Below are 27,634 nucleotides of genomic sequence, written 5' to 3'. Positions count from 1 at the left end.
CGATTTAAAAATACTAACAAATATGCTACACATTCATGCACACATTCACACGAGAATCTCACACACACAAATCGATTACAGAGGGAAAAAATAGATTGGTGGTTGGCTTAAAGTCCAGAATTAATGGAACATTTTCTACACAGTCTGTGAAGTTGATGATCCGGTAGTCCTCTGGCTAAAGTTGCATTCTTGAAGTCCTTTATGGTCAAAGTGCACTTTGTGGTTGGTCTGCTTTGCTCAGGGTTTTCTGAAAGGCAGAATTGTAGTCTCTGTTCCCCTGGTCTTGGGCTGTAGCAGTCTGTAGGCTTGGGGGCAGGGGGAGGTGTCCACAGTCGCAGACGGTTTTCAAACTGGATATTTTCTAGGGAAAGAGAAAGGGAAGTGCACAGCCTCCTCTGCTGCTGCTGTCACAGTTACATGCTTGTCTTATTTGTCCAAAGAAAACATAACCTGCTTCCCTAAGATGGATCTTTTGAATATGAAAAGATGTTTCAGATGCAAATTGCGGTGGCCATCTTGGTTACCAGTTTTTTTTTTAAGTTAACTGCAAGATTTTCTCCATTAAAAGTCTACTGTAAGTTTCCAACCGATGAAGTTAATATTTGTCATTTGCCATGTAGGATTTTCTTGACAGCTCCGTATCACGGAAAATGAAATGTGACGATAGGAACATTTCATTGAACGGATGGGAAAAGAAAGAAAATACACATTCATTCTTACTCGCTCCTCAGATTCACTCATTAATCTTAGAATTCCTGCAGCTGGCTTTTCTGCTCAGCAATGTTGATTTAATTTTTGAGAGTTTTGTCTGGGATGGTCACGTGTTGTCAAATGGGGTTAAGGATTCTCTAGTATCAATGTGTAATAACCTGGGGATATGCATCTCACTAAACATGAGGTTGTTGGTAAAGCTTGAGGTCTGCAAATTTCCATTATTGTTTAAGGCAAGTTCTCCTATATGTACAATCTTTAACCCCTGAACTGCTGTTTTTGTAACATGTAGCTTTCACCATTCAGGTTCCAGTACCTTGATAATTTTTCACTGTATCGTGGTAGTGGGTAATAAATTGGTTTTAAGCCCCTTGGAGGTGTCTGAGATTTCCTCTGGGCCCTTGTCTTGCGGAATTCTGAAATTATTGGGTTTGATTAGCTTTGGGTTTGGGCCCCGATCATTGGTTTCTTCAGTGGGTAGATCCACACTGAGCTCACTTTTAGTCTTCTAGTGAGTTACAAAAGTGCTGTTTACTTCAAGGCATTGTCCTTCCCTTTTTCCTTTCGAGTGTCTCTTTGATAATGTCCTCTGGGACATTACTGCTTGCAGATGTCTGTACAGCTTTCACTGCACTTCCCTGTGGCACTTCGACTAGGTGAGGCATCTCCATCATGTTGATTTGTCTTTTTGGAAACTTGTCCCTGCAGGTTTCTGTAAATCCTGTTAACAGCCTTGGTAGGGTGCCTCATTGGCCTGCATTTATATGGGAGAGTGTGGGGTCTAATTTTTCCAACATTTCAGGTTGGCTAACTGGACAGCAGGGGGTTCCATTTGGGAATCCTCCTGGCCCTCCTCTAACCTGTCCTCACTGTCCTTTTCATCCCCTTCCTCCCTAACTGTCTGTCTGACAGAACTGTGCTTGTCTGTCCTCTTTTGTTTCTGGCAGGGGTCCCACACAATGTTAGGGGGCATAGATTTAAGGTAAGGGACAGGAGGTTTAGAGGGGATTTGAGGAAAAATGTTTTCACTCAAAGGGTGGTTGGAATCTGAAATACACTGCTTGAAGTGGTGGTAGAGGCAGGAACCCTCAACATTTAAGTATTTAGATGAGCACTTGAAATGCCATAGCATACAAGGCTACGGGCCAAGTGCTGGAAAATGTGACTGGAATAGTTAGGGGCTTGATGGCCGGCGCAGACTCGCTGGGCTGAAGGGCCTGTTTCTGTGCTGTATGACTCTGACTCTATGACAATCCACCAACATTCTGCTGAAGGGTTCCCCAAAAGCTGGTATGGAATTAAGGCTGCAGGTTTTATTGCAGGACAGAGGAGGGAATCTATGTGTGGAGCCAGAGTACTTTGCATCAGTATTCACCAAAGAGAAGGACTTGGTGGATGATGAGTCCAGGGAAGGGAGTGTAGATAGTCTGGGTCATGTCCTTATCAAAAAGGCGGAGGTGTTGGGCGTCTTGCAGAGCATTAAGGTAGATAAGTCCCCAGGGCCTGATGGGATCTACCCCAGAATACTGAGGGAGGCAAGGGAAGAAACTGCTGGGGCCTTGACAGAAATCTTTGTATCCTCATTGGCTACAGGTGAGATCCCAGAGGACTGGAGAATAGCCAGTGTTATTCCTTTGTTACCCCTACATCACTGGCATGAATAGCCACTTTCAAAGGCTTACTGACATTTGGTGCCTTGGGTTCATTTATGAAAATGGCTTTTAACTTTTCAAATGCCATTTGACAGTGTTCTGTCCATTGGATCTTCACGTCCTTTTTTGGTAAATTTGTCTGGAGTTAGTACTGTACTGAAGTTAGGAATGATGTTCCGGTAGAACCCACACATCACTAGGAATCACAGTATCTTCCTTTTTGTGTTGGGGACTGGAAAGTCTATTATTGCTTGAACCTTAGCTTCCCGAGGCAACACTTGACCTTGGCCCACTACATGCTCTAAATAGGTGATCTTAGCCTTAGCAAACTCACTCTTCACTAAGTTCACTACCAAATCTCTCTCTAACCTGTTGAACAGAGCCTTTTCATGTTCAATATGGTCTTCCCAGGTGTCACTGTATACCAACAGATCAAGGTACACAATTGGTCAGTCCAGCAATCACCTGGTTGGTCAACCTTTGAAATGTGGCCGGTGTATTTTCATACCAAACAGCAGGACCTTACACTGAAATAGGCCATTTGGGGTCACAAAGGCAGACATTTCTTTAGCTTGGTCAGTCAAGGGGACTTGCCAATAACCTTTCAGCAAGTCAATCTTGCTAATAAAGACTGAATTCCCCACTCTGTCAATACAGTCCTCAAGTCGTGGGATTGGGTAAGAGTCTGTTTTAGTTTCTGCATTCACTTTCCAAGAATCAATATAAAATCGTTTGGAACCAACTCATTTTGGTACTAGCATAACTGGTGAACTCCAGCTCCTTTCACAAGGTTCAATTATATCGTTCTTTAGCAGATACTGAACCTCATCTCTGACCTGAATCAAATTATCAGGATTGAGCCAATAAGGGTTCTGTTTAATGGGTGTAGCGGTTCCCATATCAACCCCATGAATAGTTAGAGGAGTGCAACCTGGCTTGTCTGCACATGTGGCTTTAAAGTGTTGACAGCCTCAGCTATATCCCTTTTATGCTTTTATTTGTTCATGGGATGTAGGCATTGCTGGCTATGCCAGCATTTCTTGCCCATCCCTAATTGCCTTGAGAAGATGGTGGTGAGCTGCCTTCTTCAACTGCTGCAGTCCATGTGGTAGGTACACCCACAGTGCTGTTCGGAAGGGAGTTCCAGGATTTTGATCCAGCGACAGTAAAGGAACGGCGATATAATTCCAAGTCAGGATGGTGTGTGGCTTGGAGGGGAACTTGCAGGTGAGGGTGTTCCCATGTATCTGCTGCCCTTGTCCTTCTAGGTGGTAGAGGTCGTGAGTTTGGAAGGTGCTGTATAAGGAGCCTTGGTGAGTTACTGCAGCGTATCTTGTAGATGGTACACACTGCTGCCATTGTGTCGGTGGTGGAGGGAGTGAATGTTGAAGGTGCTGGATGGGGTGCCAATCAAGCGGGTTGCTTTGTTCTGGATGGTGTCGAGCTTCTTGAGTGTTTTTGGAGCTGCACCCATCCAGGCAAGTGGAGAGTATTCCATCACACTCCTGACTTGTGCTTTGCAGACGGTGGATGGGCTTTGGGGAGCCTGGAGGTGAGTTATTCTCCACAGGATTCCCAGATTCTGACCTGCTTTTCTAGCCATGGTACTTATATGGCTACTCTGGTTTCTGGTCACTGGTACTATCAAGATGTTGATATTTGGGGATTCAACATTGGTAATGCCATTGAATGTCAAGGAGAGATGGTCTTTGCCTGGCACTCGTATGGCACGAATGTTACTTGCAAGTGGCAAGCCTGGATATTGTCCAAGTCTTGTGCATTTCTGCACGGACTGCTTCAGTATCTGAGGAGTCGTGAATGGTGCTGAACATTGTGCAATTATCAGCAAACATCCCCACTTATGATTGAAGGAAGGTCATTGATGAAGCAGCTGAGAAACTCCTGCAGTGATGTCCTGGGAGTGAGATGATGATCTCCAACAACCACAACCATCTTCCTTTGTGCTAGTTATGACTCCAACCAACAGAGTTTTCCCCAATTCCCATTGACTTGAGTCCACCGAGTCTAAACCCACCTTCCAGCATTTGGTCTGTAGTCCTGCAGATTACAGCACTTGAGGTGCATATCCAGACTCCTTTTGAATGAGTTGAGGGTTTCTGCCTCAGCCACCCTTTCAGGCAGTAAGTTCCAGCCCCCCACCCTCTGAAGAAAATCTTTCCTCACCTTCCCTCTGATCTTTCTACCAATCACTTTAAATTTATGCACCCGAGCCACTGACCTCTCTGCTAAGGTAAATAGACCCTTCACCTCCACTCTATCCAGGCCCCTCAAAATATTGTACATTTCAATCCGATATCCCTTCAGCCTTCTCTGTTCCAAGGAGAACAACCTCAACCTATCCAATCTTTCCACATAAACTGCATTTTTCCAGGCTGGCAACATGTTTGTAAATTTTCTCTGTACCCTCTCTAGTGCAATTACATCCTTTCTGTAATGAGGCGACCAGAACTGCACACAGTACTCAAGTTGTAGCCTAACCAATGATTTATACAGTTCCAGCATAACCCCCCTGCTCTTATATTCTATACCTCGGCTAATAAAGGAAAGAATTCCATATGCCTTCTTAACCACCTTATCGACCTGTCCTGATACCTTCAGGGATCTGTGGACATTCACTCCAAGGTCCCTCACTTCCTCTACACTTCTCAGTATTTTCCTATTAATCGTGTATTCCTTTGCTTTGTTTGACCTCCCCAAATGCATCACCTCACTCTTCTCCAGGTTGAATTCCATTTGCCACTTTTCTGTCCATCTGACCAGACCATCAATATCTTCCTGCAGCCTATAGCTATCCTCCTCGCTATCTACCACATGGCCAATCTTTGTGTCAACTGCAAACTTCCTGATCATGCCCCCTACATTTACGTCCAAATACCACAAAAAGCAGGGGACCCAGTACTGAGCCCTGTGGAACACCACTGGAAACAGCCCTCCAGTCGCAAAAACACCAGTCAACAATTACCCTTTGTTTCCTGCTATTGAGCCAATTTTGTATCCACCTTGCTGCATTTCCCTGGATCCCATGGGATTTTATTTTTTTAACCAGTCTGCCATGTGGGACTTTGTCAAAAGCTTGGCCAAATTCCATGTAGACCACACCAACTGCACTACCCTCATTTATCTTCCTTGTTGCTTTTTCAAAAAATTCGATCAAGTCGGTCAGACAAGATTTTCCCTTAACAAATCCATGTTGACTGACCTTTATTAATTCGTGCCTTTCTAAGTGACAGTTTATCCTATCTCTCAGAATTGATTCCAATTTTTTATCCACTACTGAGGTTAGACTGACTGGCCTGTTATTGTTCTGTCTATCCCTCGCTCCCTTTTTAAACAGAGGTACAACGTTAGCAGTCCTCCAATCCTTTGGCACCACAGCTGTATCCAGTGAGGAATGTAAATGATGGTCAGACCTTCTGCTCTTTCCCCTCTCACTTCTTTTAACAGCCTGGTTCATCCAGCCATGGTGATTTATTAACTTTCAAGGATGCTAATCCCTTTGTTTCCCTTTGTTTATCACATCCAATACTTCACACCCCTCTTTCTCAACTCCAATATTTGCAACATCCCCACCCTCCACTTTCGTGAAGACAGCCGCAAAGTATTCATTCAGAACAATACCAACATCTTCCACCACTACACATAGGTTACCATTTTGGTATTTTATAGACCCTACTTTTTCCTTAGTTATCCTCTTGCTCTTAATGTATTGATGTAACATCTTTAGGTTCACCTTGATTTTGCTTGCCCCTCTTTCATGCCGTCTCTTTGCTTTCCTACTTTCCATTTTGATTTCTCCCCTCCACTTTTTATACTCCTCCCGACTTTCTATAGTATTGAGTTCTCAGTGTCAGACATAAACTTTCCTTTTCTCTCTTATCTTACCCTGTAAGCTCCTTGATAAAGTGGCTGTATATTTGGCCATCCTACCCTTTTTCTTTGTGAGAACATGTTTACTCTGAACCCCTTGAATCTCCCCTTTGAATGCCTCCCACTGCTCTGACACTGATTTACCTTCAAGTGGCTGTTTCCAGTCCACTTTTGCTAAACCATGCCTCAGCTTAGTAAAGTTGGCCTTGCCCCAATTGAAAACTCTTAACTCCTGTTCTACTCTTGTCCTTTCCCATAATTATGTGAAAACTGACTGAATTATGACCACTACCACCAAAATGCTCTCCCACTGCCACTCCTTACACCTGCGCCCTTCTCTTGTTGGACTTGCTACTTATTGGCCAAAAACGTTCTTCTGAATGCACCTCAAGAATTCTGCCTCCTCAATTCCTTTCACACGAAAACTATCCCAGTTAATATTGGGGTAGTTAAAATACCCTATTACTGCCTTATTGTTTTTGCACTTCTCAGAGATTTGCGTACATATCTGCTCTTGTATCTCCCTTTGACTGTTTGGGGGTCTAGAGTGCACACCCAGTAGTGTGATTGCAAGGAACAAAAAAGGGGCTTCGATCCATATGGCCTCATTTGATGAACCTTCCAACCTATCATCCCTCCTCACAGCTGTAATTTCTCCTTTGACCAAAATTGCCACTCTCCCCCCCTCACCCCCTTTCTTATCCCCCTCTGTATTGCATCTGAAAACCCTGTGACCTGCCGTACTTCCAACATTAAAAGAAGGACTTGCATTTATAGAAAAGCAAAATACTGTGAATGCTGGAAATCTGAAATTGAAAACAGAAAATGCTGGAAATACTTATCAGGTCAGGCAGCATCTGTGGAGAAAGAAACAGTGAATATTTCAGGTCTGTATGACCTTTCATCAGAACGTGAATTTATATAGCGCCTTTCATGACCTCGGGATGTTCCAAAGCATTTTATAGCCAATTAAGTGCCATCACTGTTGTAATGTAGGAAACACAGCAGCCAATTTGCACACAAGTTCCCACAAACAGCAATGTCATAATGGCCAGATCATCTGTTTTTACTGATGTTGAAGAAAGGATAAATATTGGCCAGGATACTGGGGGTAACGCCCCTGCTCTTCTTTGAAATAGTGCCACAGGATCTTTTACATTCACCTGAGTGGGAAGGCAGGGCTTATTTCATCCGAAAGAGGGCACCCCCGACAATGCAGCACTCCCTCAGTACTGCACTGTCAGCCTGGATTTTTGTGCTCAGGTCCTGGAGAAAACTCGAACCCACACCCTTCTGACTCAGAAGTTTTTTTAGAATTAGAATTAGAATATTACAGTGCAGTACAGGCCCTTCGGCCCTCGATGTTGCGCCGATCATCTGACCTACACTATTCCATTTACATCCATATGTCTATCCAATGACCACTTAAATGCCCTTAAAGTTGGCGAGTCTACTACTGTTGCAGGCAGGGCGTTCCACGCCCCTACTACTCTCTGCGTAAAGAAACTACCTCTCACATCTGTCCTATATCTTTCACCCCTCAACTTAAAGCTATGTCCCCTCGTGTTTGCCATCCTCATCCGAGGAAAAAGACTCTCACTATCCACCCTATCTAACCCTCTGATTATCTTGTATGTCTCTATTAAGTCACCTCTCCTCCTCCTTCTCTCTAACGAAAACAACCCCAAGTCCCTCAGCCTTTCCTCGTAAGACCTTCCTTCCATACCAGGCAACATCCTAGTAAATCTCCTCTGCACCCTTTCCAAAGCTTCGACATCCTTCCTATAATGCGGTGACCAGAACTGCACGCAATACTCCAGGTGCGGCCTCACCAGAGTTTTGTACAGCTGCATCATGACCCCGTGGCTCTGAAACTCGATCCCCCTACTAATAAAGGCTAACACACCATATGCCTTCTTAACAGCCCTATTAACCTGGGTAGCAACTTTCAGGGATTTATGTACCTGGATACCAAGATCTCTCTGCTCATCTACACTACCAAGAATCTTCCCATTAGCCCAGTACTCTGCATTCCTGTTACTCCTTCCAAAGTGAATCACCTCACACTTCTCCGCATTAAACTCCATTTGCCATCTCTCAGCCCAGCTCTGCAGCCTATCTATGTCCCTCTGTACCCTACAACACCCTTCGACACTATCCACAACTCCACCGACCTTCGTGTCATCCGCAAATTTACTAACCCACCCTTCTACACCCTCATCCAGGTCGTTTATAAAAATGACAAACAGCAGTGGCCCCAAAACAGAACCTTGCGGTACACCACTAGTAACTAAACTCCAGGATGAACATTTGCCATCAACCACCACCCTCTGTCTTCTTTCAGCTAGCCAATTTCTGATCCAAAGCTCTAAATCACCTTCAACCCCATACTTGCGTATTTTCTGCAATAGCCTACCGTGGGGAACCTTATCAAACGCCTTACTGAAATCCATATACACCACATCCACGGCTTTACCCTTATCCACCTGTTTGGTCACCTTCTCGAAAAACTCAATAAGGTTTGTGAGGCACGACCTACCTTTCACAAAACCGTGCTGACTATCGCAAATGAACTTATTCTTTTCAAGATGATTATAAATCCTGTCTCTTATAACCTTTTCCAACATTTTACCCACAACCGAAGTAAGGCTCACAGGTCTATAATTACCAGGGCTGTCTCTACTCCCCTTCTTGAACAAGGGGACAACATTTGCTATCCTCCAGTCCTCCGGCACTACTCCTGTCGACAATGACGACTTGAAGATCAACAACAACGGCTCTGCAATCTCCTCCCTGGCTTCCCAGAGAATCCTAGGATAAATCCCATCTGGCCCAGGGGACTTATCTATTTTCACTCTTTCCAAAATTGCTAACACCTCCTCCTTGTGAATCTCAATCCCATCTAGCCTAGTAGGCTGTATCTCAGTAATCTCCTCGGCAACATTTTCTTTTTCTACTGTAAATACTGACGAAAAATATTCATTTAACGCTTCCCCTATCTCCTCTGATTCCGCACACAACTTCCCACTACTATCCTTGATTGGCCCTGTTCTAACTCTTATCATTCGTTTATTCCTGATATACCTATAGAAAGCCTTAGGGTTTTCTTTGATCCTATCCGCCAATGACTTCTCGTGTCCTCTCCTTGCTCTTCTTAGCCCTCCCTTTAGATCCTTCCTGGCTAGCTTGTAACTCTCAAGCGCCCTAACTGAGCCTTCACGTCTCATCCTAACATAAGCCGCCCTCTTCCTCTTGACAAGCGCTTCAACTTCTTGAGTAAACCACGGCTCCCTTGCTCGACAACTTCCTCCCTGCCTGACAGGTACATACTTATCAAGGACACGCATTAGCTGCTCCTTGAATAAGCTCCACATTTCGTTTGTGCCCATCCCCTGCAGTTTCCTTCCCCATCCTACACATCCTAAATCTTGCCTAATCGCGTCATAATTTCCTTTCCCCCAGCTATAATTCTTGCCCTGCGGTATATACCTGTCCCTGCCCATCGCTAAGGTAAACCTAACCGAATTGTGATCACTATCGCCAAAGTGCTCACCTACATCTAAATCGAACACCTGGCCGGGTTCATTACCCAGTACCAAATCCAATGTGGCATCGCCCCTGGTTGGCCTGTCCACATACTGTGTCAGAAAACCCTCCTGCACACACTGGACAAAAACAGACCCATCTAAAGTACTCGAACTATAGTATTTCCAGTCAATATTTGGAAAGTTAAAGTCCCCCATAACCACTACCCTGTTACTCTCGCTCCTGTCGAGAATCATCTTCGCTATCCTTTCCTCTACATCTCTGGAACTATTCGGAGGTCTATAGAAAACTCCCAACAGGGTGACCTCTCCTCTCCTGTTTCTAACCTCGGCCCATACTACCTCAGTAGACGAGTCCTCAAACGTCCTTTCTGCCGCTGTAATACTTTCCTTGATTAACAATGCCACACCCCCCCCTCTTTTACCCTCTTCTCTGTTCTTTCTGAAACATCTAAATCCCGGAACCTGCAACATCCATTCCTGCCCCTGCTCTACCCATGTCTCCGAAATGGCCACAACATCAGGATCCCAGGTACCAACCCATGCTGCAAGCTCACCCACCTTATTCCGGATGCTCCTGGCGTTGAAGTAGACACACTTTAAACCAAGTTCTTGCTTGCCAGTGCCCTCTTGCGTCCCTGTAACCTTATCCCCTACCTCACTACTCTCAACAGCCTGTACACTGGCACTGCAATTTAGGTTCCCATTCCCCTGCTGATTTAGTTTAAACCCCCCCGAAGAGCACTAACAAATCTCCCCCCCAGGATATTGGTACCCCTCTGGTTCAGGTGAAGACCATCCTGTTTGTAGAGGTCCCACCTACCCCAGAAAGAGCCCCAATTATCCAGGAAACCAAAACCCTCCCTCCTACACCATCCCTGCAGCCACGTGTTCAACTCCTCTCTCTCCCTATTCCTCTCTTCGCTAGCACGTGGCACAGGCAATAACCCGGAGATAACAACTCTGGTTGTTCTCGCTCTAAGCTTCCACCCTAGCTCCCTGAATTTCTGCCTTAAATCCCCATCTCTCTTCCTACCTATGTCGTTGGTGCCTATGTGGACCACGACTTGGGGGTGCTCCCCCTCCCCCTTAAGGATCCCAAAAACACGATCGGAGACATCACGTACCCTGGCACCTGGGAGGCAACACACCAACCGTGAGTCTCTCTCGTTCCCACAGAACCTCCTATCTGTTCCCCTAACTATGGAGTCCCCAATGACTAATGCAGTGAGCGTGTTACCCACAAGTCACAGAAGTCAACAGCACTGAGTACAAATCAACAGAACTTCATTAGCTGGAAAACACTACAGGACATCCTGAAGTTATGAAAAGCATGATACAAATAAAGCCTTCCAGTAACAATGGAGAAAAGGCCCAAAAATGAAACAAACAGAACATCAGTCGATTAACTTTTTTTGGGCGGCACAGTGGTTAGCACCGTAGCCTCACAGCTCCAGTGCCCTGAGGTCGGTTCTGGGTACTGCCTGTGCGGAGTTTGCAAGTTCTCCCTGTGACCGCATGGGTTTCCACTGGGTACTCCGGTTTTCTCCCACAGCCAAAGACTTGCAAGTTGATAGGTAAATTGACCATTGTAAATTGCCCCTAGTGTAGGCAGGTGGTAGGAGAATTGAGGGAATATGGGATTAATGTAGGATTTGTATAAATGGGTGGTTGATGGTCGGCACAGACTCGGTGGGCCGAAGGGCCTGTTTCAGTGCTGTATCTCTAAATACAAACATACGAATTCGGAGCAGAAGTAGGCCATTCGGCCCCTTGAGCCTGCTCCACCATTAAATAAGTTTATCATTGAACTGATCACTCCACATTTCCATCCCCTTGCTTATCAAGAATCTTTCTATCTATCTCTGCCTTAAACATATTCAAAGACTCTCTTCCTCAAAAGGCAGTGGAAGCAGAGTCTCAAAGACTCACGACCCTCAGAGAAAAAAGTTCTCATCTGTGTCTTGAATGGGCGACCTCTTATTTTTAAATAATGACTCCGAGTTCTAGATTCTCCCACAAGGGAAAACACCCTTTCCACATCCATCCTGTCAAGATCCCTCAGGATGTTTCAATCAAGTCGCCTCTTACTCTTCTACAGTGGCGCAGTGGTTAGCACCGCAGCCTCCTCCAGCGACCCAGGTTCAATTCTCAGTACTGCCTGTGTGGAGTTTGCAAGTTCTCCCTGTGTTTGCGTGGGTTTCCTCCGGGTGCTCCAGTTTCGTCCCACATGCCAAAGACTTGCAGGTTGATAGGTAAATTGGCCATTATAAATTGACCCTAGTATAGGTAGGTGGTAGGGAAATTTCGGGATAGGTGGGGATGTGGTAGGACTATGGAATTAGTGTAGGATTAGTATAAATGGGTGGTTGATGGTAGGCACAGACTCGGTGGGCTGAAGGGCCTGTTTCAGTGCTGTATCAATAAAAAAATAAAAATAAATTCCAGCGGAATCAAGCCTAGCCTATCCAATATTTCCTCACAGGATAGCCTGCCCATTCCAGGTATCAGTCTAGTAAACCTTCTTATGCATTTACATCCTTCATTAAATAAGGAGACCAATACTGTACACAGTACTCCAGATGTAGTCTCACCAATGCTCTGTATAGCTGAAGCAGAACCTCCTTACTTTTGTATTCAATTCCCCTCACAATAAACAATAACATTCTATTAGCTTTCCTAATTACATACTGTACCTGCATACTAACCTTTTGCGATTCATGTACTAGGACACCAAGATCCCTCTGCATCTCAGAGCTCTGCAATCCCATACTATTTAGATAATATGCTTCTTTGTTATTCTTCCTGCCAAAGTGGACAATTTCACATCTTCCCACATTATACTCAATTTGCCAGGTTTTTGCCCACTCACTTAACCTATCTTTATCCTTTTGCAGCCTCCGTATGTCCTCTTCACAACCTACTTTCCTACCTATCTTTGTGCCATCAGCAAATTTAGCAACCATACCTTCAGTCCCTTCATTTAAGTCATTTATATAAATTGTAAAAAGTTGAGGCCCCAGCACTGATCCCCATGGCACACCACTCATTACAAATTGCCAACCAGAAAATGACTACTGTCTGTTTCCTGTTGGCTAGCCAATCTTCTATCCTTGCCAATATGTTATCCCCTACACCATGAGCTTTTATTTTTTGCAATAACCTTTGATGTGGCACCTTATCAAAGCCTTCAGGAAATCTAAGTACAATACATCCACCAGTTCCCCTTCATCCACAGCACATGTAACTCCCTCAAAGAATTCCAATAAATTGGTTAAACATGATTTCCCTTTAATAAAACCATGTTAACTCTGCCTGATTATCTTGAATTTTTCTAAGTGCCCTGCTATAACATCTTTAATAATAGCTTCTAACATTTTCCCCAAGACAGATGTTAAGCTAATTGGCCTGCAGTTTCCTGCTTTATGTCCCACTTTTTGAATAAAGGAGTCACATTCACTATTTTCCATTCACCTTCCCTGAATCTAGGGAATTTTGGAAAATTAAAACCAATGCAACAACTATCTCACTAGCCACTTCTTTTAACACCGTAGGATGAAGACCATCAGGACCCGGGGACTTGTCAGCCCACAGCTCCAAGAATTTGTTCAGTACCACTTCCCTGGTGATTGTAATTTTCTCGAGTTCCTCTCTCCCTTCCATTTCCTGACTTAGAGCTAATTTTGGGATGTTATTTGTATCCTCTAAAGTGAAGACCGTTACAAAACACATGTTCAGTTCATCTGCCATCTCATTATCCATTATTAATTCCTCAGACTCACTTTCAAAAGGACCAACATTCATTTTGTTAAATTAAGGACTTGAACACAGTGTTTGATGCAAATCTGATTTATTTGGCATATATTCAGAATATTAAACTCCAGCCCAGTTACAGGAATTATCAATGAAATAAACCCTAACTGTCAAAATGAACATGGTTCAGTCCAGGATGTAATTAACAGCAACAATAGCAGAATCCAACCTGTGCAGTCACTTGTGAACTCGCTGGTGTCTCAGCAGGTGGGATGACTGAGTGAATCCCTTCCCACATAGAGAGCAGGTGAACAGCCTCTCCCCACTGTGAACTCGCTGATGTGTCAGCAGGTTGGATGACAGAGTGAATCCCTTCCCACACACTGAGCAGGTGAACGGCCTCTCCCCAGTGTGAACTCGCTGATGTGTCAGCAGGTTGGATGACTGAGCAAATCCCTTCCCACACTCTGAGCAGGTGAACGGCCTCTCTCCAGTGTGAGTACGCTGGTGTGTCACCAGGTGGGATGATCGAGTGAATCCAGTCCCACACTCCGAGCAGGCGAACGGTCTCTCCCCAGTATGAGTGCGTTGATGCATGAGCAGTTCATTTTTGCTTTTAAAGCTCTGCTCACATTCAGAACATACAAAACATCTTTCATCAGAGTGAACAAGTTGGTGTCTCAGGAGACAGGATGAAACAGTGAATCCCTTCCCACACTCGGAGCAGGTAAACGGCCTCTCCCCAGTGTGAGTGCGTTGGTGTGTCAGCAGATTATTTTTGCTTTTAAAACTCTTCATACATTCAGAGCATACAAAACCTCTCTCATCAGAGTGAACAACTTGGTGTCTCAGGAGACAGGATGACTGAGTGAATCCCTTCCCACATATGGAGCAGGTAAATGGCCTCTCCCCGGTATGAGTGCGTCGATGAGTTTCCAACTCAGATGGGTAATTGAATCCCTTCCCACAGTCTCCACATTTCCACAGTTTCTCCGTGGTGCAGGTGTCCTTGTTTGTCTCCAGGTTGGACGATCAGTTGAAGCCACATACATGCACAGAACACATGAATGGTGTGATGTGTTCTCAGGCTGCTTAAAGCTCTTTCCACAGCCAGTGCACTGGAACACTCTCACTCGGGTGTGTGTGTCTCGGAGCTTTTCCAGTCACACTGATGTTTAAAATCTTTTCCCACAGACAGAACAGACAAACATTTCTCCTTCCACATTCAAAAGGCTGATGATATTCAGGTCCTGATGAATCGAGTGACTCAGTCAGATCCTGATGTGATGTTTGGTTTGAGTTTTCTGTCTCCAAATCCTTCCCTTCTAATATCCTGTAAAAGGAGCTTACAAAAGCCATCAATGTCAGTACAGGATAGAAATTAAGAACAGACAATGCTAGTTTCTATGGAACATTCTTTCCTCTCTTGTTTCTCCCAAACACGTGGTCCAATCAAATTAAAAGAAGCCAAAATAAGCAACAAAGTCACAACAAAAATACAGGGAACCTTCGCAACTAAACCAGAATGTTGTTACCAGTTCTGAAGAAAGGTCACTGACCTGAAACGTTAACTCTGCTTCTCTCTCCACAGATGCTGCCAGACCTGCTGAGTATTTCCAGCATTTCTTGTTTTTATTTCAGATTTCCAGCATCCATACTATGTTGCTTTTATTTATATTATGTTGTTACCAGTGTCTGTGAGACACTCTGTACCCTGAGGTGCCCATGGTCACAGAAGGTATCAAGCGTGCTCCCTTTCCAGGGCCACCCGGGTACAGACAAGACCACTGAAGAGAGGTCACCTGCCAGAGTAACCCCCTCCCCACCCCCAACATGGTCCCTGCACATCCTAGACCTACACATTGCTGTGTTAAACAAGCCCAAGAGCAGGTCCAGAAGATTCTCTGACTGACCTACATCCTCCACACCGAGTGACCAAAGATTAGGACAGTGGGGCTAAAGTGTAACCAAGGCTTTTCATAAGGTCCCACATGTCAGACTGGTCATGAATGTAAAAGCCCATGGGATCCAGGGCAAAGTGGGATCCAAAATTGGCTCAGAGACAGGAAGTAAAGGGTAATGGTTGATGGGTGTTTTTGTGACTGGAAGGCTGTTTTCAGTGGGGTTCCACAGTGCCAGTACTAGGTCCCTTGCTTTTTGTGGCATATATCAATGATTTGGACTTGAATGTAGAGGGTATGATTAAGATGTTTGCAGATGATAATGAAGAAGTTGTAGACTGCAGTAAGATATCAATGGACTAGTCAGGTGGGCAGAACAGTGGCAAATGCAATTCAATCCGGAGAAGTGTGAGGTAACGTGAGGGAGATGGTGGTGTAGTGGTAATATCACTGGACTAATAAATCCAGGCTAATATTCTGGAGACATGGGTTCAAATCCCACCACAGCAGCTGATTTTATTAATAAATTCAATGAATTTAAATTCCATTAATTAATAGAAATCTGGAATTGAAGCCAGTCAGCACTGTTGACGATGAAACTACCATCAGTTGTGGTATAAACCCATCTGGTTCACTAATGTCCTTTAGGGAAGGAAATACCTTACCTGGTCTGGCCTACATGCGACTCCAGACCCACAGCAATGTGATTGACCCTGAACTGCTTGCTGAAATGGCCTAGCAAGCCATTCAGTTGTACAAAACTGCTACACAAAAGCTAAAAAGGAATAAAACTGGAAGGAACACCTGGCATCGACCTAGGCACCGGAAACGACAACGGCAAACCCAGCCCTGTCAACCCTGCAAAGTCCTCCTTACTAACATCTGAGGGCTTGTGCCAAAAGTTGGGAGAGCTGTCCCACAGACTAGTCAAGCAACAGCCTGACATAGTCACTCTCACGGAAAAATACCTTACGTCCAAAGTCCCAGACACCATCACCATTCCTGGGTATGTCTTGTCCCACTGGCAGAACAGACCCGTCAGAGGTGGCAGCACAGCAATATACAGTCAGGAAGGAGTTGCCCTGGGAGTACTCAACATTGACTCTGGATCCCATGAAGTCTCATGGCATCAAATCAAACATGGGCAAGGAAACCGCCTGCTGATTACCACCTAAAGCTCGTCGCCCCCCCGCCCCTTCGGCTGATGAATCAGTACACCTCCTTGTTGAACACCACTCTGAAGAAGCACAGAGGGTGGCAAGGGCAAGGAATGTAGACTGGGTGGGGACTTCAACATCCACCACCATGAGTGGCTCGGTAGCACCACTACTGACTGAACAAGCCAGGTCCTAAAGGACATAACTGCCAGACTGGTCCTGCAGCAGGTGGTGAGGGAGCCAAGAAGAGGGAAAAACCTACTAGACCTTGTCCTACCTGTTGCAGATGCATCTGTCCATGACCGTATTTGTAGGAGTGACCACCGCACAATCCTTGTGAAAACAAAGTCCCGTCTTCACACTGAAGATACCCTCCGTCATGTCATGTGGCACTACCACCGTGCTAAATGAGGAGACCTAATTGAAGTGTATAAAGTTATGAGGGGTTTAAATAGAGTGGATAGAAATGCCCTATTCCCCTTGGTTGTCTACACAGTGGACATAGATTTCGAGTAACAGGAGATTTAGAGGGGATTCAAGGGGAAATTCTTTCACTCAGAGGGTGGTGGGATCTGGAACTCACTGCCTGGGATGGTGGCACAGGCAGAAGCTCTCACAACATTTAAAAAGTACTTGTATATGCACTTTAAGTGCCGTAAAAGCTGGAAAGTGGGATGAGGCTGGATGGCTCCTTGTCTATCGGTATGGACACGATGGGCGAATGGCCTCCTTCCGGGTACATTTCTATGATTCTAAGTTGAGGAGTGGCTCCTTCAGGTAACTATACAGGAACTGTAACCTCTCACACAATGTTTATATGGCCATGGACTCCTTACCTGGAGAGAGTCTGGAGCGGCAATGACCCTGAGAGGAATCTACCGGCGAGGGAATAAATCCAGACCCAGGTTCAGGGCCTTCCAGTTACCTGGAGCGAGTCAGGAGCATTGGCGGACCCTGCGAGGAGACAGCTACCTCTACACGCCAGAGTTTGAAAACAAAAGAGAAAAAAACTCAAACTGTGACATCACAGAAAAGTAGTGAGTTGATTGGCTGGTGAGTATTTGCTGCTTAGTAACTCAGTTTAAACAACTGGGAGCTTAAAAAAAAAACTTTAAAAATATGGAGTATTAATAACAAGTACAAGTGGGTTGCTGGTGAGTCTTATCTTTTATTTTTAAATAAGGTTTATTACTATCTGTGAGGTTATTACTATTTGTATTGTTTTAGTATTGGTAGGGTATATTAATAATGGTAAGGTAGATTCGTATTGGTAAAGTTGAAAACAGAGACATTTTGTCGAAGCTTTTTGTCTTGCACTCCTCAAAACAATTCACAAGACTACCAATGGGAAATAAAATTTATACTGTATGAAAAGAGAGTGCTGATTGGTTGGCAAGTGGACTCTGATTGCTAGAGGTATTGCCCTGAGGAATGAACCAACGAATGGCTGTCACGTATTTTGTTTAGCTGAAACAGACACAAGCGTGTACATGTTCTTCAAAGAACAGGGCCCCGTGTATTAATATATACAGCTTCCTACGCACAAATTTGCCACACTGCGAGCCTGATTGACAATAAATTTCAAACAAAGCTTGGCAGTTAACTGTCAGTCACTGTAAACTGGTGAATTCTCCATGGCAATGCCTCTGCCAGAGTCCACTTGCCAACTAATCAGCACTCTCTTCTCATACAATGTAAAGTTGTTGTTTTACCTTACATTGCTATTCTTTCTGATTGTCCTGATGAGTGCAAGATGAAAAGCTTCAACAAAATGTCTATTTTCAGCAATACTGAAGTAGTAAGGTTATGACTATTGGTAAGGTTTATTATTATTGGTAGGGTTATTAGTATTACTAACAGCAGGATTTACTCGTACCAGGGTTTAGCTGTAATACCAAGGTTACTATCTGATAGAGGCGTGGCAAGGCTACTCCAACCTCTGTAGTGCACATCCTGTGCTATGTGGGAACTCCAGGCCACTTCTTGTATCGTGGATAATTCTATGTGCTGCAACTGTGGTCAGTTGCAGCAGCTTGAGTTCTGGGTTGTAGAACTTGAGCAGCACCTGGCGACACTGAGGTGCAATTGTGAGGATGAGAGCTTTGTGGATAGCATGTTTATAGATGTGGTCACCTCACAGCTTAAGAGTGTATAGGGAGACCACCGGACAGTCAAGAAGCAAGAGGCAAGTAATGCAGGAGACCCCCGAGTGTGTTGCACTCTCCAACAGGTAGTACTGAATACTGAGGAAGGTAATGGTTCAGCACTGGGGAGTGCAGCCAGAGCCAAGGCCTTGGCATCACGGCTAGATCAGCTGCACGGGGCGGGGGGGGGGGGGGGGGGGGAGTGGGGGGGGGGGGGGTGGTATGCACAAGGAAGACTGGAAGAGCTACAGTGATAGGAGATTCGATAGTCAGGGGAACAGACAGGCATTTCTGTGGCCGCAGATGTGAATCCAGGATGGTGTGTTACCTCCCTGGTGCCAGGATCACGGAGGTCACTGAAAACGGCTGCAGAGCATTCTGAGGGGGGAGGGCGAACAGCCAACAGTCGTGGTCCACATTGGTACCAACGACATAAGTAGGAAAAAGGATGTGTTGCACAGAAAGAGTTCACTGAACTAGGTAAGAAATTAGTAAGCTGGGCCTCAGAAATAAGAGGACGTGCAGATGAATGCGTGGTTGAAAAGATAGTGCAGGAGGGAGGGCTTTAGATTCCTAAGACATTGAGACCAGTTCTGGAGAAGGTGGGACCTGTGCCGGCAGACGGGTTGCACCTGAACAGAGCTGGGACCAATTTCCTTGCAGGGCGATTTGCTAGTGCTATTGGGGAGGATTTAAACTAACTTGGCAGGGGTGTGGGAACCAGGAGGAAATACCAGAGAGGAATACCAAGGTGCAGAGAATACTGGGAGAGATAGATAGCACTGGAGTAGAGAATAAGAAGTTATTAGGTGGGGTCAGAGTAAGGGAGAAATTAATAAAGTATAAATCAGGATTAGTGTGCATGTACGTGAATGCACAGAGTGTTGTTAATGAGTTGGGGAGTTACAGGTGCAGACTGACATGTGGAAATATGATGTTGTGGCTGAGAGAGACCTGGCTGAAAGAAGAGCAAGACTGGGTATTGAATATTGCCAGATACAAGGCGTTCAAGAAAGACAGGACAGGGAAAAAAACAGGAAGGGGTGGTGGTCTTGATTAAGGAGAGCATTGCATTACTGGAGAAAAAGGATGTCCCAGAGAGGTCGAAGACAGAATCAATTTGGCTAGAGCTACGAAACAAAAGAAGTGCAGTTACATTGCTCGGTGTAATCTACAAGCCACCAGATAGTGGGAAGGACATTGAGAAATAAATTCGCAAGGAAATGTACAGAGGGGTGCAAACATTATAGGGTAGTTATAATGGGGACTTTAATTATCCAAACATAGTCTGGGATAATATTAATGTAAAAGACGGTGAGGGGCAAGAGTTGCTAGAATGTGTTGAGGAAAATTTTCGACAGCAGTATGTTTCTATTCTGAGAAAGGAGGCACTGCTAGATCTGGTTCTTGGGAATGAGGTGGGCCAACTAGATCAAGTGTCAGCAGGAGAGCATTTAGGGGACAGTGATCATTGTATCATAAGGTTCAGGCTGACTATGGAAAAGGACAAAGAACAATCCAGAGTAAGAATAATTAACCGAGGGAAAGCCAACTTCAATAGGATAAGAATGGAGCTGGGGTGAATAAATCAGAGTCAAAGATTGGCAGGAAAAATCGTAGCTGAACAATGGGTTACCTTCAAAGAAGAGATACTTCTGGCACAGTCAAGGTATGTTCCGTCGAAGGGGAAAGGTAGGGTAAACAAATTCAGAGCTCCCTGGATGACAAAGAGGTACAGATTATGATAAAGAAGAAAAAAAGTGTGCTTATGACAGATGCCAGGTAGAAAATACTATAACCAGGCTAAATATAGACGGTCCAGAGGGGGAAGTGAAAAAGCAAATCAGAGAAGCAAAGAGAGAGCATGAAGAGAGACTGGCAGCTAACATTAAGTGGAATCCCAAAGTTTTCTATAGATATATAAATACTAATAGGGTGGTAAAAGGAGGAATTGGGCCAATTAGGGACCATAAAGGGGATTACACATGGAGGTAGAGAGGGCATAGCCGAGGTATTAAATGAATACTTTGCATCTGTCTTCACCAAGGAAGATGATGCAGCCCAGGCAATGGTGAAAGATGAGATAATTCAGACACTAGAGGGTTTAAAATTGATAAGGAGGATGTATTAGATAGGCTTTCTGTACTTAAAGTGGATAAAGCACCAGGACCGGATGAGATGCATTCAAGGATACGGGGGTGGGGGGTGGGTTGGCAGTGGTGGGGGTGGAAATCGCAGAGGCACTGGCCATAATTTTTCAGTCTTCCTTAGACTCGGGGGTGATGCCAGAGGATGTGAGAATTGCAAACGTTACACCCTTGTTCAAAAAAAAGGATGTAAATGATAAGCCCAGCAACTACAGGCCAGTCAGTTGAGATTTTATTGAGGGGACACTTCTAGAAAGAATAATTCGGGACAAAGTTAATAGTCACATGGACAAATGCAGGCTAATTAAAGAAAGCTAGCATGAATTTCTTAAGGGAAACTAACTTGCTGAACTTTTCTGAGCAAGTAACAGAGGGGGATGATTAGGGCAATGCAGTTGATGTGTACATGGAATTTCAAAAGGCGTTTGATATAGTGCCAAACAGACTTGTAAGCAAAGTTATAGCTCATGGAATAAAAGGGACGGTAGCAATATGGATACGGAATTGGCTGAGTGACAGGAAACAATGAATAGTGGTTAATGGATGTTTTTCAGGCTGGAGGAAGTTTGTAGTGGAGTTTCCTAGGGGCCAGCGTTGGGACCCTTGCTTATTCTGATAGATAGATAGACAGGGCGGCACAGTGGCGCAGTGGTTAGCACCGCAGCCTCACAGCTCCAGTGACCCGGGTTCAATTCCGGGTACTGCCTGTGTGGAGTTTGCAAGTTCTCCCTGTGTCTGCGTGGGTTTCCTCCGGGTGCTCCGGTTTCCTCCCACATGCCAAAGACTTGCAGGTTGATAGGTAAATTGGCCATTAGAAATTGCCCCTAGTATAGGTAGGTGGTAGGGAAAATATAGGGACAGGTGGGGATGTGGTAGGAATATGGGATTAGTGTAGGATTAGTATAAGTGGGTGGTTGATGGTCGGCACAGACTCGGTGGGCCGAAGGGCCTGTTTCAGTGCTGTATCTCTAAAAAAATATATATATTAATCACCTAGACCTTGGTGTACAGGGCACAATTTCGAAGTTTGCAGATGATACAAAACTTGGAAGCATTGTCAACTGTGAGGAGGATAGTTTAGAACTGCAAAAGGACATAGACAAGTTGGTGGAATGGGCAGACAGGTGGCAGATGAAGTTCAATACAGAGAAATATGAAATGATTCATTTTGGTAGGAAGAACATGAAGAGACTATATAAAGTATAGGCGCAATTCTAAAGTGGATGCAGGAGCAGAGGGACCTCGGTGTATATGTGCATAAGTCACTGAAGGTGGCAGGACAGGTTGAGAGAGCATAGAGTATCCTGGGCTTTATTAATAGGGGCATAGTGTACAAAAACAAGGAGGTTATGTTGAACTTGGGAGACACTAGTTCGGCCTCAACTGGAGTATTGCGTCCAGTTCTGGGCGCCGCACTTCAGGAAAGACATGAGGACATTGTAGAGAGCACAGAAAAGATTCACGAGAATGATTCCAGGGGTGAGGAACTTCAGTTATGAAAATAGATCGGAGAAGTTAGGACTGTTTTCCTTGGAGAAGAGAAGACGGAGAGGTGATCTGATAGAGGTATTCAAAATCATGAAGGGTCTGGACAGAGTAGATAGAGAGAAACTGTTCCCACTTGTGAAAGGATTGAGAATGAGAGGAAGCAGACTTAAAGTAATGGGTAAGAGAAGCAAAAGCGACATGAGGAAAAACGGAAAAACTTTTTCACACAGTGAGTGCTTCAGGTCTGGAATGCACTGCCTGCAATTGTAGTGGAGGCAGGTGAAATTGAGGCATTTAAAAAGGGAATTAAACTGTTATACGTAAAGGAAGAATGTGCATGGTGACAGGGAGAAGGTGGGGGAGTGGCACTAGATGAGTCGCTCATTTGGAGAGCCGGTACCGACACGATGGGCCGGATGGCCTCCTTCTGCACTGGAACAATTCTTTGAGTCCTCTAGGCTGGAAACATCACATGTAGACTGGGAGTGAATGAAGCTGCATAAAACCCTGCTGCCCAAGATACTCCATCTCCCGGGCAGTAGGACCTGGTTAGGAACAGAGACCCGGAGGCCCAGCCCACTTTCCGTGCCCTGACACCACCCAGTCCAAGATGGAAGCCAGCATATCCACTCCCCCTGGGTTTGTCACCACTGGGTAAACACGCGGCATGTGGGCTCTTATTCTGGGCCTCAGAAGCTTATGAAGCTTCCCAGCCCATCCATGGGTCCAAGCGCCTGCCCCCACAATCTCCTGCCACCTCCCGAGCCGCCTGTTCCACCATCCGCACGTTGCATGCTCAGAGCACAGTATGGTCCCATGCCGATGTACTGGGCTCCTGTAGTCATTGATAGGGGACTTTCTGACCCATAGGGAGTCCTGGGTAATTAGTCCACCATTGAAAGCTTCAATTGTTGAATGGATGATTATTTTCATGTCGTTCCTTGGAGATTAGAGCTGGAGAAGTACTGAATGAAATTATTAAATAAATTATACAGATACCCAAGTGCCTGGTCCATCAACTATGATGCAAAGTACAATGGGATTTCTGTTCTTTACCCACTTATGCACTCAGGAATTACAGGAATGTTTTCACAATGTGCACATGACATCAAATTGGGTGATAGAACTAATAATGTGGAGGACTGCACTGAAATCCAGGAAGACAAACAGGCTGGCAGACTGGACAGATGAATGGAAAATGAAATTCAACACAGTGAAATGTGAACTGATTCATTTTGGGAGGAGGAATAAGGAGGCCAGTTATTGGTTAGAATGTAAGAAATTAAATGGAGCAGAGCAGCAAAGAGAGCCACATAAATCACTAAAAGGAGCAACACAAGTTGATAAGAGAGCAATGAAAGAGTTGATGTTCTTTTCTAGAGGAATACACTGCAACAGCAGGGAGGGAGTGTTAAATTTATAGAGAACCTCGTTTAGAAGGACTGTGAGCAGTTTTGGTCTCCACAAAAAAGGAGATTGAAGCAGTGAAGAAAGTGCAGAATAGATTTACAAAGATGTCACCAGAGAGGATGTTACTGTCCAGCAAGATTGAGCAGGCTAGAGCTCCTCTCTCTGGAAAAGAGAAGACTAGGAGGAGATCTGATAGAGGTCTTTAAAATTATCAATGAGTCAGAACAAGGGGGAAGCAATATAAGACAGACATTAACAGGTCAAACAGAAAACTGAGGAGGAATTTCTCTCCTCAGACTGTAGTGAAAATGTGCAACTCGCTGCTATGTGGAGCAGCTGAAGCAGATAGCAGACAGGACCTAGGGTGGATTAATGCTCGGGTTTACAAGACCCATGGGTAGATTAATGAAAGGTCTGGCTCCAAGTTTTCAACTATGCCCCCTATTTCGGTGTTCCCCAGCCATAGTTCTACTCTAGCTACGCTATATCAGTTCCAATTAATACCTTGAAAACTTTGATCAAAGCACCACTTAATGTTCTAAATTCCAGGGAATACAACCCTCATAGGGAGGTCATGCATTCTGGCAGAAGGGATAGGAATAGGCAACATATCCTTAATAGTACAGTTCTAAACAGTGTGCAGGGACAGAGGTACCTGGAAGGGTTCATGTGCATAGCTCATTGAAGGTGGCAGGACAGATTGAGAGAATAGTTGGCAAGGCACTTGAGATCTTGGGCCTCATAAGTAGAGGTATTGAATGCAAAAGCAGGGCAGTTATGCTGAACCTTTATAAAGTTCTGGTTAAGCCACAACGAGAGTATGGTGTCCAGTTCTAGTCATCACACTTTAGGAAGGATACGAAGGTCCTTGAGAGGGTGCAGATTGGGGAAGCTGGGTTGTACTCTTTGGACCAAAGGGGATTGAGGGGAGATCTGATAGAGGTGTACAAGATTACGACAGCTGTAGATAAGGTAAACAAATAAAAGCAGTTCCCATTATCTGATGGGACAAGGACTTGGGGACACAGATTAAGGTTTTGAGCAAGAGATATAGGAGGGATGTGAGGAAGAGGATTTTTTATGCAGCGAGTGGTAACAACCTGGAACTCATTGTCGCTGCTTCCACCACCCTCATAGGCAATCAATAATTTCAAAAGGAAATTAGATGGGCACTTGAGGGAAATAAAGCTGCAGGACTACAGGGATAGAGCAGGGGAATGGGACTGACTGGATTGCTCTACAGAGACCTGGCATGGAATCAAAAAGCTGCGCTGTAATGACTCTGACTCATTTGTGTAATCTCTCCTTGTACTTTGACCCTTGGAGTCCAGATATCATTCAGGTAAATCTACACTGCACTCCCTCCAAGGCTAAAATATCTTTCCTAAGACGTGTGGCCAGGATGAAACACAATACTCCAGGTGTGGTCTAACCCAGGCTGTCTGTGTCTCCGTGCTTTTCCAGTCACACTGATACCTGAAATATTTTCCAACAAACAGAACAGACAAACCTTTTTCCTTCAATGCTCAAAGGCTGGTGATATTCAGGACCTGATGAATCGAATGACTCTGTCAGATCTTGATGCAATGTTTGGTTTGAGTTTCCTTGTCTCCAAATCCTTCCCTTCTAAGCCCCTGTAAAAGAAGTTTACAAAAACCATCACTGTCAGTCTAGGGTAGATAGTCACAACATTCTCTCCTCCTGCTTCCTGGTCCAGGAGGGCCGCACATGCACCAATGTTGTACATTGGCCCTAGAAAGATGGTGGCTGTTAACCCGGGCTTGCTCAGAAGCTTGGTCACGCTCAGTGCAAACGCAGGTCTGGTAACTTCTTACTGGGGCTGTTGAGGCCACAACTGGGCATTTACGAAGCCTCCCCGCCCACCCGCCGGCTCCATCGCTCCCTCCGCCCCACCACTGCTTATCGGCTGCAGATGCGACTCAAATGTCTCTCCATTGCCATCGCTCACACTGCACATGCTCCAAACAATGTTCGGCACTGCACCTGTGCACTGGACTCCTGTGGTGTGCATAGGCAATATTCCCCACCAGGTGGTATGTTGGGTAAAAGCCCTGCCATTGAACCCCCACTGTGTGAGCTGGGATTTTTTTTTTTGCTGTAATGGGGTGAAGACTGGGGCCAGACCAATCAATAAGATTAGGAAACAAAATTACACAGAAACCCAAGTGCATGGACCCTTTATTATCCACCAGAAAGCAGGGGAATGGGACCAGCCACAACAGCAGCAATCTTTTCCCACACAGAGAACATTTAAACAGCCGCTCTCTGGTAAGAATGTGCTGGTTATGGGTCAAATCCTTTGAACTTTGAAATCTTGGATGTTAACAGGTGGAAAAACTGAGTAAATCCCTTCATACACATGAAGTATCTGAACGGTCTGTCTCCAGTGTGACTGTGCTGGTGTATCAGTAAATGGGATGACTGACTGAATCCATTTCCACATTCAGCTGGTGAACACCCTCTCCCTGACGTGAATGTACCCATGACGTTTCCAGCTCAGACTGGCAACAGAATCCCTGCCCACAGTCAACAACAACAATTTGCATTTATATAGCACCTTTAACATAGTAAAAATGTCCCAAGATTCTTCACAGGAACATTATCAGTCCCCACTTTAAGACAAGTGATTCTCGACACTTGTGTTTGTATCTCCAATTTAGTCCCCAAAACACCGCTATAATTTCCACATAAGAAATATGGGAAATGCACAGATTTTACGAACTGAAATCAGTGGCTCCAATAAATGGTCCATAACACTGTGCATCATCCCTGTGGTTGTAATGCAACAGATGCTCTGGCTCAGTGAGAGCCATGCCTGGGCAGATCTGCTAGGAATATAAAATAAACAGGAATTGTTTGTGGTATTTCATGTTTGTTACATCACAGATATTTATTTAAGTCAAATGTCTTGCAGCCGATTGACTCCCAAGCAAATTTCTTCCAACAATCTTAGTAATTAGTGCTTCCTGTCTCCCAGTTTTGTCTCTACTGCTCCTTCGTTCAGCCTATTCCATTGTTGTTTCTCATTTCTAGATTTCTTATTTTCTTCATCCGTTTCCCATCTGCATCCACCCCAGCTCATCAGATTTTGTTCCCGATGTTGGTAAGGATGTAAGAAGTGCCATGCAGCATGATATATAACAGTATTTCAGGTGGTGGGAGGGGGGACATGACTGAGCACAATGCAATAGTTCCAACTGCTTTATCAGAAAATGAGGTTTGGATCTCCCATGTTGCAGGAGATATTCCTTCTCAAGGATTCTCACCTGAAACATTAAGATAAGTTCATAAGAGAACTTCAGACCATCTAATGATGAGTTGTTCAGTGAGCTGATTCTTGGTGCCAGTCTGTTGTAAAGTTACAGACGAGTGAGATTTAAACTGAGCAGCATTTCGAAATTCAGCAAATTTTTACATCTGCTGAATCTGTATCAAACAAAGACAACATGGAAACAATTTTCGAATAATTCTTAAGATGCTACTTTGCCATCTCCGATTCTGTACTTTTTTCTCTGACGCTGTCCTTACATTACAACAGTGACTACACTTGAAAAGTACTTCATTGGCTGGAGGCACTTTGGGATGTCCTGAGGTTATGAAAGAAGCTATAAAATTTCTTTCTTTCTGTCTGTCACTTTCAATGAACAAAGTGATGGAATTGTGAAAAATATCTACACCTTTCAGTCTCCACTATACTCTGCTTTCTCTGTCTCGTAGTCTGTGTGGGTCTCTCTGTCTGTCTCACTCTCTCTAGCTCTTTGTTCCCCTCTCCTTGATCATTCTCTATAATAAATATTCCTTCTTCTGGCGCCAGTGA

The 27,634-nt window shown here is 44.7% G+C and overlaps 1 protein-coding gene across 1 annotated transcript in view; it reads right to left on the bottom strand.

Annotated features, from left to right (window-relative positions):
* The window catches only part of LOC137347502 (zinc finger protein 271-like), a 67,984-nt gene that overhangs the window by 24,406 nt on the left and 15,944 nt on the right, over positions 1-27,634 (bottom strand). Inside the window, exons 3-7 of the mRNA XM_068011946.1 lie at positions 25,307-25,430; positions 16,885-17,024; positions 13,788-14,894; positions 13,468-13,577; positions 140-361 (exon numbers count right to left, since the gene is read on the bottom strand). Of these exons, the coding sequence (XP_067868047.1) occupies positions 140-361; positions 13,468-13,577; positions 13,788-14,347 (892 nt within the window). The 5' untranslated portion in view covers positions 14,348-14,894; positions 16,885-17,024; positions 25,307-25,430. The remainder of the gene's footprint in view (positions 1-139; positions 362-13,467; positions 13,578-13,787; positions 14,895-16,884; positions 17,025-25,306; positions 25,431-27,634) is intronic.

The sequence above is a fragment of the Heterodontus francisci genome, chromosome 32 (assembly GCF_036365525.1).
Source record: "Heterodontus francisci isolate sHetFra1 chromosome 32, sHetFra1.hap1, whole genome shotgun sequence".
Lineage (NCBI taxonomy): Eukaryota > Metazoa > Chordata > Chondrichthyes > Heterodontiformes > Heterodontidae > Heterodontus > Heterodontus francisci.
The sequence above is the reverse complement of the archived record's forward strand: the minus strand, read 5'-3'. Positions and strand labels throughout refer to the sequence as shown.